Raw genomic sequence first — 13,822 nt, 5'->3', positions numbered from 1 at the left:
TCACATTCTAAGAAGGGTTATATGCTTAAGACAGTCTAGGTTTTACAAATTATTTGATACAAAGTAAGAATTATTGGAAACATCAGTATATTTGTTATTTTTGTGCTAAATGGAATGACAGACACTTCAAAGGAACAAATAAAAGCTCCAGCTGCCATGAAGTTTTGTTGCTTTTTTTAAAGTCTGCTCACATCATCACATGTGAGCATTGTCAACCATTTTAATAAAGGAAAATTAACTGTAAGGAGTGAAAGTAGGGAAAATATGCTTTTTAAGATTTTAAAAAAAATGCTATGTTGACACAAATGTGCATCTACTGTTTGCGTAACAGTTGTTACATTTCATACCTGTTGGAAGCAGAAAGTTAAAAGGGAACTGACACGCTAATCAAGTCTGAGAAAGCCAGGCCATAGAAACAGAATAGGGCAAGAATAATCACAGAAATGGCAACTGAACAAGGGAAAAGGGTACAGGCTATCACCCTCAGAAGGACTGAGTAGGCAGGCTTGTACAAAGAGACTGGAGATAGTTGTTGATGGCATGTCTATATGGAACAGTGAAAGAAAAAATTGATACAGAATGTAACAGGAGGCCAAAGGAACAGTTGTTAGTGAGACATGAAGTAATAAAGAACTAAGAAAGATGAATGATTTTGTCAATTGTAGCTTCAACAAAAAAATGTAAAGTATCTATAAAACCAATAAAACAATGGCAAAGTGCTGAAACTACTGGGATAAAAAGTGGAAGATTTTTAACAAGGTTATAGAGCCATAAGTGGCAAAAATTGGTTACAGACAACATATAGATGTTAACAGCAAACATCATTCCAAAACTATCTGCCCCATAAACAGGATGCTTTCCATCTTTGCAGAGGATACAAGAGAGAATCACTCCCAAACTGGAGAAGAAAAATCAATCCCATGCTGGAAAGGCATCCAGCATGTCCCCTTTTAGAGGGAAATAACATCTAAAGCTAGTCCCGGAAAGATTAGACAAAGGACTGTCTATTAGTCCTATGAGAATGTGATAAGAACTTCAAAACCTGGTTTACTACACCTATACAAGAAAAGACGTGAAAAGATATGCCCCAATAACACACATCTTCAAGATTCAGTTACTTAGCTGTGAGCTGCAAAGAGGCAGTTCCCTCTCCTTAGGATTCACAGTTCTGGTGGCCTGTTGGACAAGTCTTCTTAAAATAAATAACAGAATCTAATCCTTTCTTTCCAAGGATTCTGGGCCCAGCAACATACCAAGTCATGACTAAGCATCTCCAGGTTGTCAATGATCCCTGAATCATGTTCATTGACTGCACTTTCCATGGAATAATTCATCTTAGCCAAGGAGAAAAAATTCATGAAAGTATGAAGTATTCACAAGTGCTATTTTAATACCATTCAGAAAGACTCAGTCTCCACTACAGCAGTCACACCAACACACGCCAGTACTCTGTGAAACGTAGTGCACCTGACCAGTATGAAATTTTAATTCAAATCTTGCAGTTGAGTATGAATGCATCCTCAAACCATCTCCTATGGTTTGTGTGGAACATGATCCCTCTAGATGTATCTCGGGAACGCATTCTGGATGGAGTCCCACAGGTAATACAAGCAGAGCAGACTGGTTTATTACTCTCAGTAGGGCTTAGGTGACAATTAGGCACCAGTTTTGTACTGTCAAGATCAAGATGCTGCTGGGTAGATTCAGAAATGAAACTAAGTGCTTAGGGACTTGAATTTATAAGGTCCTCAAGGAGAGCTACAAGGATATGAAAACCTGAAGTGGCAGTTAGGGGCCTACCTGTGCGCTCAGTCCCTTCATGACCCTAGCAGCCTCATATTCCTCCCTCCAAGTCTTAATAGCAAGATACAGGAGTATTTTTCCAAAACATTTACATATTCTGATGAAGATCTTCAGAATGATCCAAAGCCAAAGAAACTACCACAAGTTATCAGTAAACCATGAGATTGAATTAAACAATTGTTTTGCTTTTGATTTGTTTGCAGTGTTACTGTTGTAAAACATTTCCCAGGAGGTTGCTTAAAGAAACTTTTTAAAGGAAAAAAAAAAATCATCTTGCAATTAAATTTGCACTTGACATCACACACTTCTTGTTACATTGGGTCAACCAATTCATTTTATAACCAAATTCTCCCTCTCCAAGAAGGGCATAAAACTCACAAGAAAACATTTAAGCTAAATTACTTAGTAACAGAGTGATAGTCAGACATTATGATGAAAGAAAAAATTGTACCTCAAATTCAAGTAATACAGGCTAGAGGAAAACTCCTGGTTTACGTTGAACATAGCTGCATGAGGGTTTTTTGGTTGGTTGGTTTTTAAAACTTTTTTAGTTTAAAAGAAAAAGTTGCTGCATTTATCTAAAGTGTGATGCTCCACCTAGAGAGGTAATACAAGTGAAGACCAAAAAAATCTGTGTGCCCCATTTGTCCCCTTAGATAAATTAACAAAGTCCTCTTGGTTAGAGATTGAGACAAAAAAGTTCCTATGTTTAAGTTCCTAAAAGTTAAAATGCAAACATAATATGCAACTTGGAGACAATGTCTGTGTTATAACTTGGATACATTAAATCATGATTAATGAAGAAGCTCACATAAACATATGCTCAAAGGAAATTTTCACCTAAACTACAACCAGAAATGTTGTATATTACAGACAAAAAAGGGGTACAGGTATCCATGTCGTCAAAACTGAATGTAACCAAGAAAAGTTACAGCAGCTTTCAATTCTCCCAGGTTTCTTTGACAATATTTGTCACTAAGAATGCACAATGACATTTTTATCATCATCTATTTTGCATGATTGTGTACATACTCTCATATAATTTGATTAAAGCCTCATAAAAGTTCTCTTATGCCTTCTGTTTCTTTCTGAGTGAATACTGTATCTTTAAAAACATAAAACTGATTTTTGAAAGTGCTAAATAACTTAATTCCAGGAAGCAATATACAGATCTAGGACTTTGGCTACAACACTGCAAACCCACAGGATGCTTATTTACCATATTTACAGACTTGCTTCATACATACTTTTTTTTAAAAAAAATATTATTTTTCAGGATAAGGAATTATCACATTTTAAAAATAAGCTTTTAAGAGATCTTTTTTCTTAGAAACACTCTGAGCTGTTGGAACTGTATCATTTGGATATCAACATGCCCTACCCACACAAACATCAGAGTGTGAAATTCTACCTGTTCCTTCATTGCTAACATAAATATTGGATGTCGCACAATAACTAGGCCCAATTTTTAAAGTACTAGGAACATTTAAACGATGGTAGACTTGCAGAAACTGATACATGACTTTCTCATGTGTTGATAACATGTCAATGATAGTAGGCCCAAAACCAATGTGTCCAAATTTTATTTTTCTGTGAAGAGGGTAAACCCACAAATTATACCCTATTAATATGCTGATTAATACAACTCAACTCACCAAAGCCACAGCAATACTAGACAGTATCAATGAAAATATTAAGCATTCAGCATATATGTTCAAGCCTCAGCGATGGCTTTATTCAGCACCAGCACAGGAGCTTGGAAACAAACGTGGAATGCCACTAAGTAGTTTCAGTAAGAAGTACATTTGATAATTAAATGTATTTAGCAACTCAGCACATACATATTTGGTCAACCAATGCTCTCTTTAATATCAGTAGGCAGTGTCCCCTGCCATGGCATTAACAGCAGGAATCCACGACAGCATTTTATCATGAACGTATATTTAACAAGCCCCCCCCCCCCCTCCCCCGCCTTAAACACCGTGCACTAGCAGTGCAGCTCTCCTGGAAACCTAGAGAGCGAGACAGACTTTCCTTAAGTAGCAACGAAAGCTGAGGATTTAGCAATTAATGCCCCATCCCCAGCCCTGATCCTCGCTCCAGGGCCAAGGAGAAGGCGGCCCAGGGCTCTCCTCGCCTCCTCTCCCACACCGGCAGCGCGAGGGCCGCCCCTTCCCACAATAGGGGGAAGGCCCAAGGCCTCCTCGGACGCCGGGGCCCTCTCTCGCCTTCCCTCTCTCCCTCCTCACCAGGCCTTGAGTTCCCTCAGCCCTGGGGCGGCCCCCGGCTCCTCTTGCCCCTGGGGCTCGGCTCCCTCTCCCCAGACACCCAGAGGGACCCGCCACGGCCTCCACCCCTGCCCCACTCTTCCTCCTCCTCCTCCTCCTCCTCTCCTTCCTGCCCCGGGGCCTCCGCTTTCCCTCAGAGCGGGGAGGAGGAGGAGGAGCCGCCACCGCCGCCGCCTCCTCCTCCTCCCGTCCCAGGCCCCACTCCCTCCCCTGAGGCCCAGCCCGACCCAGCCGCGAGCACCCGGTACCTTGTAGAAGGCCCCGTTGGAGCCCCGCACCTCCACCACCAGCTCCTCCATGTTGTGCCGCGGCGGCTCGGTGCGGGAGACCCAGGCCCGGCGCCGCCTCCCTTCCCTTCCCTTCCCTTTCTCTCTCTCTCGGCGCAGGAGGGGGAAGAGGCGGAGGGGTGTGTGTGCCGGGCGGGGGAGGGGAAGGGGAATCTCGGTTCACTGCGAGCCCGAGGGGGTGGGGCCGTGCGAGGGGCGGAGGGGAGAGCCGCGGCGGGGGGGGACGGGGGGGCACTGCGGGGAGGCTCCGCGCCGCCGCTCCTCGCCCTCAGCCGCCCGGAAATGAAACCGAAACGGTCACCGCGGGCGGTGCGCGGGGGTGGGGGGGAGCGCGCGGGGGGGGGCGCGGGGGCGCCCGTTTCGAATGTAAACGCTAAGGCCGCGTCACGTGACGGGCCGCGGCGGGGGAGGCGGGGCGGGGGAGCGGGCCCCCGCCAGCACACGCCGCTCGCCCACCGCCTAACGGCCGGGCCGCGCGCCGCCCCGCGCCCCGCCCACTCACGCACGCGCGCACGCGCGCGCCCAACCGCCGCGGCAAGGGGCGACGGAACCCGGCAGTGGCGGCTGAGAGCCCGCCTCCTCGCCTCGCGCGCGCCTGAGTGACTGCCCCGCTGGCCAATCAGAATGCGTGCTGCACCGCCAGGCCGCTGAGGGGGGGTGTGGCCGCGGGCCGCGTCTCTCCCCTCGGCCCGCCCGGGGTGGGGGGAGGCCCGGCCTGGCGGTGCTGGGGGCCCTGGGTGACAAACGGGGCCGGTAGCGGCTCTTGCGGCGATGGGAGAGGGGATGGGCCGGGGGAGGAGGAGGCCTGGGCCTGTGGGGACGCGGGGAAGCCTCCCAGGGCCGCTGCGAAGGAGGGGGGGGCTGCCCGGCAGCGGGAAGTAGGCTCAGCCGTGCGGTGGTCTCCGCTTCCCCCCCGGTTGCGCTCAAGAGTGAAGAGTGAAATGTGAATTGTGGCAGTTTTTAATTGCGCTAACGAGTGGTCTGGCTGTTGCGGTTATGCTGAAGACCAAAACCTCGTCAGGGTTGTAGTGCGAGATGAACAGACAGGGGGGCTGGTGTGCTAGTCCCTCTACCTCCCCATGCGAGAGTTCAGCTTGGTTCAACTAACAAGTTCACCATGTAACACATACTATTATTTTAGCTTCATTTAAACATTCAGACGTTTCAACTTCCCTGACAGCAAGGTGTGATACTGTGCATATAGTTCACCGTTGAACCTGGTGGTGAATATTTTAAGGGATGGAGCATTTATGACTGGAAGTGCACCGGCACGAAAGCTGCTTGTTCAGCCTTTCGTTAGACCTGCACAAGCATTAACATGAGCTTCCTATGTGGGTTTTTTTTTCCTACTAACTACAAAGAATAAAAGAGGAAAAAAATAGTTCTAGAGTTACCCTCAGAAATCACAATTCCAATGTATTACCATGGTGTTTTCTCTGAATAAGTGTGTGATTCATGGGGTGAAATTCTGCACCTACTGATGATTTTTCCAAACTTGAAATCAGTTTATGATTTCATTTCTCCTCTTGTTTTTTACATTATTGTGTTTCAAACCTTGCAAATTGGTGTTTCCTGATATGCTGCATTTTACATTTAAGCTATGAAAGGGTGTACGGTATTTCTTGTTAGCCACCAAAACTTTTCATTTCTGTTTATTTTTTTAATGTGCGAGAGATTGAGAGTTGCCTGTAGCAATCCCTGTATACTATGTGTTCGCCTGCTTACTGTGGTGTTTATTGTACCCGTTCTCAGTATCAAAGTAAATTTAGGAGTATGATTGCTGTGTAATGTACCTTGAAGGGAAGGTGTTTGATTCTCTTTTCATTAGATTTGGATACTCTTTTCAGCAAATTCTTGAGTGTGATGAAGGGTCAATCCAATCTAATGATTCAGTTTGACAGCCTGCTGTGCTCATTAAACAGGCAGCCACAGGACTGACTTGCTTGGGGGTGGCAGAGAATCCAAGAGGACTGAAGGAGGAAAAATTTACAGATGCGGAGCAATGACACAAGGTTTCTGTATGAATAAAAACACATCGGAAATTAGATCTTACAGAGTCTCCAGAAAGAAATTTAGGTGAAATAGACCTCTCTTCTGGCTTGTTCATGTTAGAAATACTTTTTAAAAACCTAGAAACTGTATAAATGCTTCAACTCAAAATTTCAACAATCTGCCAGGAGAGATGATGCCCAGCTCTAAAACAAACTTAGCTGTTTGGGGTTTATTTGCACTCATTGTTTGCCATAATTATTCTCTTGTTAATAAAATAGGTTGCTGTCATGCAGGCAGATTACCTCTGAGCAGACAGAATATAAAGGTGTCTAATTGAGCTCTGGCTTCCAGTGATGATTTCACCACTTTCCCTAAGCTAAAAGCTGCTGTACTGTATAATCTTCCCTAATGCTTAACTGAAATTTTCCTTGCCATTGCTTAAATGCAGCATTTTTATTTTTTCCTAACTAGTGAATGTTCTAATCCTTGTCTGCATAGCGAGAGAATGTACATATTTCCAGAGCGCACTCTAGTTTTTCTGTTGATTGACTCTCAACCTTTCCTCTCTTTTTTCCAAATTACTTACTGATTTTGCTATTTTACTTTGAATTATCCTCAGACTGAACTGTCCATCCCTTCTGAAATGTGTTTACAAATTAAGTAACTAGCTCTTAGGTAGAATTAAACTAGAACCTTTTAAGGGTCTATTTCAAATGCAGTGACACTATAAAAATACATCTCAGTAATTCCATTAAAGTCTTTTAATATTAAAGGTATATTGTTATTTCATTCAAATGTTAGACTTCACTTCTTATATATAATCCTAGTGTTCAGTTACACTATGCAGTGGCTATGGGATTATCATTCAACCAAAATTCCCCACCCCTCTATCCTCCTCTTTCATATTCCCCAACAATCTCAGTGCACCTGTTCCAGGTCTTGGGTTTGGTCCTACAGATGCTCAGTGCTTCTATTTCTTACTCAGAGCTACACTACTTGGTGTTTGCAGGCTGCTCTACTAACTGGAAGGTATTTCAGGCACTCTGCTTTTGGAATACCTCTTCTCATCATCAAAATATTTTTTTTTTTAAAAAAAAGAACAACTTTGACTTTTATTCACGAATGGATTTACTCCAATACTTTCATAAATATTTGTAGAGAATATAAGAAAAAGGTCTCTTCCCATCTTTTCCCCCTTAGGACGGTTGAAGGGCAGAAAGCTAACATAAATGGCACTCCTCAGGACATATCAGAGTCCTGTGTCCTTGATCATCGGTCCCAGTTTAGCTAATATTTCCCTAGGATTTGTATCTTAGGTGTTCCGTTTCTTTGTCTATTGATCTCCACCAGGAAATGCCAGCCTTGATGCAGTGCACTGAAAGAGTTAAGCATTTAAAATGTAGCCATCAACACCAGCCTGTCAGAACAATAGCAACAATCAGAGCCTTTCCCAGCATCATGAATTGCTCATGGATTTGTGAAAGACCCTTCATATAGACACTGGGGTAAGAGTGACAGGAACAACTGAGTATTTTTCCCACCTTGTGCCATTTACCTTAAGGCTTGGTCAGGGACTACAAATAAGTTATTCATGAAACATTCTTTTTAAAAAATGGTAGTCCGATTAACTATCAAAACCTCTTAATGGAATTTTATACAATTCTCCTTATTTACATACCCATTTTGGGCTTCAGCTTAGTCTTGCCAAGGTTCATAGAGATTTTAATTCAACCTTTCAAATTTTTATCTGCTGGCTTTCTTTGTGCATCACTTCAGACAGGAGCCTCTCCTGGATGACTTCTTTTCCCCTACCCTACAGTTTTCAGCATAAGGTGATATTTAGACTTCTGTATTTCCATCTAAACCAGGTAGTCACAATATCTGTATCTTATTTCAAGCACTGTATTTGATACTGTGAAAAAAAGACTTTGCGTTTATCTGAGACACATAGGATTTTGAGTTATTTCAATTAGACCAAACAGTTCAGATTGTTGTCTTGTCAGTTTATAGCTGTAGCCAAAAGTTTCAGAGGGCAGGAGACTGTCACACTGGTTTGAAGGTGGTCAGATGCTCTTTTCTCAGTTTACAATGTAGTGTCAATAAGTGCCTTTCAGTAATCTAGCTGAAATGGTGATGTTATAATAACCAGGTCAGCAGTTGGAAGAAGCAGTTACAATCAATAGAGATATAAAGATGAAAATCTTCTTAGACAAGGTTGCTTTATGATTAATCAATAATAGCTGAAGGTTGAATATAACCAAAGTATTGCAGTTTTATTAGCTTGTCCTTGACTAACGTGATACCCTGAAATGACATAGGTCGAAATCAGGGTGTAGAACAGCAGGTATTCCCGGAACTTGTGAAGAGAAGCTGAACTAAACCAGGGAAGATTTGCAAGTGTTACTCTGTGTGTACAAGAAGTCAGATTATGCTGTGCCTGTTCATTCAATTTTTTTGAATAGTTAATGTGAACTTTACCTGGGAGTCCTAATAAAATACTCTAAAATGTAGTGTTCACATGGAGAGGGAATGAAAGTACAACCATTACAAAAAGACAAAATCCTTAGTTGTAAAATGAGTAAACCCCAAAATCCTTAATTACATACACCAGTATTACACTGGTGGGTAACCTTCTTTGATCTTGAAAAAATATATTAGTGAGAAGAGCCAACTAGTCTCTGTTGATTTTCTATCGTAGTTACTTAAGCTGACTGATTAAACTTGACTCTTTCTTTGTTTCTTTTGTAAGTCATTACTCCACCTTCTCCTCCAAATGTATAGTTTTCGGTATAGTAAATTCAGAATAGGCATCCAAGGTTCATTTTGTCACAGATTCTACTTTAGTGTAGATACATGTTTCCACTAGTGGTTTTCAGTTTCTGCAGTATACTGTATCTTCCTGACCCGAATATGGAAGGAAGCCTGAGGGATTTAGGTCTACTTTGTGCCTGCAGTACAGAAGCTTCCCAGTTTCACAGAGAAAAGTCAAAGCAATAAACACTGGAATCTAAACTTCAGAAGGTCATTAAACTTTGTAACTTACAAAAATATAATATTCGAAAAATATTGTAGAAATACTACCTACTCACTATCAAGCTCTAGCTGAGTTTGGTCATCCAAAAGACTGTCATTGTCATTCAACTCACCCGTGAAGTAATTGTCTTGGTGGGTAATCTCTTTCTTATTTGCTCCATGTCATGTTATTTGTTGGAATAATGGGTCTCATTTAAAATTAATAGTAATTTCTGTATTCTTCCAGAGCGGTATCTGTATATCCTGTTGTTGATCTACAACTCTTAGTAACACATTTCCTTTTTTCTTTTTGAATATCAGTAGTGAATTTGAAAACATACCATGTAGTGCTTTGCTGCTTAATTCAGTTTCATCTCCCACTCATGAGTTTCTATCTGTTTCTCCTGTAACCCCACAAATGCATTTATTGGTATATTAAGCCTGCATGTTATTTCATCTGCGGAAGTATGTTGGTATTATAAACAATCCGTGTTAATAGACGACACATTCATGTGTAAAACTGCATGTTAGTTTATTCAGCTATTTTTTTTATTAATCATTAACCAAATCACATTTGAGGTGAAAGTGAAAAGATTCCCTGGGTTATGTGGGTCTTGAAAATGAGTGAATTGAAACGGAAGAAAATTACAGAAAACTTGCAATACAACTGGCTAGAATGCAATGCAAGAGAAATGTTCTATTCTTTTCATGTGGTTGGACAGCTTTTGTAACCATAAATGTACAGATGCTGCCCTACAGTATGCATGCTGGATGGCTATGTACGAATACCCTATGGTAATACATACAGTAGTCCTCATTTCAGTTAAGTCTGTTTTAGTATGAACATATAGTACTTAAATAATAGTTTATATCTCTGGAGTCTATAAACCTTAATATTCTGTGACCTTCATGAGTATAGGCATTAATGTTGCCATTTAGAAAAGAAAAGATTGGTGCATTAGGAGTTAACTCACCAGGGATGGCTTTGGTTCATAGAATTAGGAATCACATCCAAAAGTTACTGGCATCAAAATAGCTGTGAGTCACTTGATCATCTTGAGAGCGTGGCAAGTACAGCCCTACATTTTGGTGGCCGTAAGCAGAACCTTAGATAACAATTCAGATGAAGAGAGCTACACTGTAGACATCTACTCTTAGTTAGATGAATTCCACGTTATGAGCCTTTACTGAATTTTCAACCAGCTCCTGTGTATTTGTTAAAGGGCAGTATTCATCAGCATCAGTGTCAAAGATGGAACTTGTGAGTTTACAGGGTCATTTCTAGTCAATCTAGAACATAGTTATTTGTACAATAGATAGACATTTCTAGAATATTTCACATCTAATTCTGCAACACAGAATGCAAGCGTGTTTTTCTGGCACCCATGATAAACCAACAGAGTGATCACCAGGTAGTGATTTTAGCAGTGCATTTGTTTTGTTGTGTGTACGAGCAGGATGCTCCAGTACTGAAGCTAGTACAGAGGTTTATGAAGGTTGATTACTGCCTCTTTTGAACATACCCAGTTTTTGCTGAGATTAATCTGAAAATATCACAAGACTCTTCCCAATCCATAGCAGAATTCCCAGTGATGTCAGGCAGCAATAGGTCTATATTTCAAAACCATATATGCTAGTACATTTATATGGCCTTAACATTATTTGTATTGACCCTGATGGGGAGTGCTATGGAAGTACTATATACAATGTCATAATCCTGACAGACTGTGATATTTAACTTCCTATTACAAGCATATATAACTGAAAAGATTTGTACTTTTCCACTAAAATGTTACAGAAAATGATGCTGTGATCTTATACTGTGGCGACAGGTGAATGGTGATAAAAAAATAAAAAGCAAAGGAAGCAATCAGCCTGTAATAATAGTCTTTTAGTCCTGCTTTCTGTTTTTCTTTTTTATTTTCAGCTAACATAGCTGACATTTTTGTCTCAATAGCTAACATTTTATCCTTTACTAGTTTGAAAAACACTCTTTGACATACCATTTATAGGTATCCTGGACACTTTTGACATAGCTGTACTTTTACCTTTCTTTTTTTTCCTGTGGGTGTCAAAAATGACTTAATATTAACTTGTATTTCTGTAGCTTCACAAACTGCAGAAAACAATGTTTGAAGACAGATCAGTTTAAAGGTTGCCTGAGCACCACAAAGATTTTAAGTGCAATAATTAAGTCTTACCACAAGAGGACCCCCAAAGACAATTTGTCTTGTGTGGAAAACGAGATGGTACAAATTTGTCTTCAGAATACTGATGTGTACCATATATTTAATTATGCTTTAAGATAGCTTGTACTTTTCACTGTAATTTTGAAAGGAAACATGATATTAGCTCCTTGAACACTGACTACAGACTATGTTAGGACTAATAATATTTCACATATACCTAGGAACCATATTTGAACCAAACTGAACACTAAAAATATATAATGCCTTTTGTTATTATTTTTGTTAGTAGTAAATTTAAACACTTATAAAGGATTATTTTTTAGTATTTCTAAATGTATTTTAATTTTGAGAACTGTCTCATATACCATGATCTAGATTGTTCTTCCATTACTTTCCTCCACTCAGAGGACTATGAAACACTTATGCAGTACATGTGTTGAATCCTGGAGTTCCCTTATGAATCCTTTAACTAAACTATACTCATTCTACTTTAATGGTCCCATCCCTTTCAGCTTTTTCATTTTCACAGACTTTAAAAAAAAAATCATATGTACTGAAACTGGAGAGTGAGCTTGTGCTCTCTTGGACTATAATGAAAAGTCAACTAAATGTTCTCATTCTACAGGAAGGACTTTGGTGCTGTACTCTTCACGCTTTAAAAAGCTCCACTTCAGTAATGTATTGCTGAACCAAATCAAATGAGATTTTCGGCAAAACCATCATGATATTAAATGGAAGGCTGCTAAAGGAACATCCCCTTTAATCTCAAAAAAAAAGGAGTATCAACCAAAGAATCGAAGCTCACTCAAAACTTTTAAACTACCTTTTAATGGCAAGTTAGAAAAGTCTGTATTTACAAAACAACAGAAAAATTAAGGTCATAACTTTAGAAAGAGAATCTACTTAGTATTCAGAAAATTTTAGATCAGGACACTTAGATGAATAAATATATATGTAAAAATTAGCTTCAGCAACCCTTTAGAATGGTCTAATTTTAACCACAGAAGAGGTGAATCTGGATTATAAAAGCATATGATATAAAGCTAAGGCCCTGGCTTTATACATAGACAAACCCAGGACATTTTCCCATTACCTTTTAGAAAAAACAAGAAGTGCAAATAGGTTATGATGGGTCAACCAAATATAGTTCCACATAAAGTAAGACACATATTGATACTACAAAAGAAGGCAATATTCTACTTACAATGCCAACAAAGCTAAATGGCAATTAATTAGCATCAATATTCCTACCATTCTGCATCAAGTTGTACAATCACTTCAGCTCATGTAACAATCAAAGGCTCTAGACCTGTGTTCAGCACAAGCAATGCTTAGATATTCTTAAACCCAGTATGACCTACTTTTACTAAAAAGTGTCATGGAGAACATTTTCCTGAAATCTCTTAATCTGGGTATGAAAATATTGATGACATATCTTTGAGCTTAGAGTTGAATAAGCTTGAGTTTAGATAAATCATTACTACAAAAATCAGTCTGCTTTTATTCACAAAGACATCTAGATAGATTATATAGTACTAATCAATACTTTTTCAATAGGAAAGCACCTGAAACACTACCATAAATCTCTTGCAGATATATCATCATGTTAGTAGGAAGCCACATTCTTGTTTGTGTAAATACCAATAAGGTGTTTGACTCCATTGACTGGTCTTTTCTCTGCCACTATGGAAAATACCAGAGAGCAAGCAGAAGCACTGCTGGACCAAATTTAATTTGATTTCTTTATAAATGATGGTATTGTACCTGAAGGGAATTCAGCCCCAAATTTATGTCATATATTCACCAATAAGAAAATATAAATTAATTTCACTGCTATTTTTTCCTATATTTACATATTCTACTGTAGGCAGAAGCCTGCAAATGTGTGTTCTGTTTTTGAAAATACAGCTTGAAAGGCTCTTGCGTCACAACTTGTGTGACAGGGAGTCAACACCATGAACACAACATGGTGTCTGTTCCCCCACCCACCCCAAATCCAAAAAAAAAAAAAAAAAAATCATGAGACTAAATAGACGATTTTGAGATCTTTTAGCTTGTGATTACCATATGCTTTAGCAAAACTCATTTGTCTCTTCACTTTATACATCTTCTGCTTTTGTTAACATTATTGTCAAAACATCTAGTCCTGTACTGTTAGATTAGCAATTCACACCTTTATAAAAGATTTGGCAGAACTCCAGTGTTTTGATGTCAGTCATGATTATTGATTTGCATTTTAAAGAGGTGTCAT

At 40.1% G+C, this 13,822-nt stretch overlaps 1 protein-coding gene across 5 annotated transcripts in view; it reads right to left on the bottom strand.

The window, feature by feature from the left end:
* Positions 1-4,616, bottom strand: part of FMR1 (fragile X messenger ribonucleoprotein 1) — a 33,570-nt gene extending 28,954 nt beyond the window's left edge. The window contains exon 1 of one of the 5 annotated variants that reach the window (XM_074835135.1): positions 4,340-4,616. In XM_074835135.1, the coding sequence (XP_074691236.1) occupies positions 4,340-4,390 (51 nt within the window). In that variant the 5' untranslated portion in view covers positions 4,391-4,616. The remainder of the gene's footprint in view (positions 1-4,339) is intronic. The other 4 variants (XM_074835136.1, XM_074835134.1, XM_074835137.1 and 1 more) reach the window with 4 other exon arrangements.
* Positions 4,617-13,822: the final 9,206 nt, after the last annotated feature.

The sequence above is a fragment of the Strix aluco genome, chromosome 10 (assembly GCF_031877795.1).
Source record: "Strix aluco isolate bStrAlu1 chromosome 10, bStrAlu1.hap1, whole genome shotgun sequence".
NCBI lineage: Eukaryota > Metazoa > Chordata > Aves > Strigiformes > Strigidae > Strix > Strix aluco.
The sequence above is the reverse complement of the archived record's forward strand: the minus strand, read 5'-3'. Positions and strand labels throughout refer to the sequence as shown.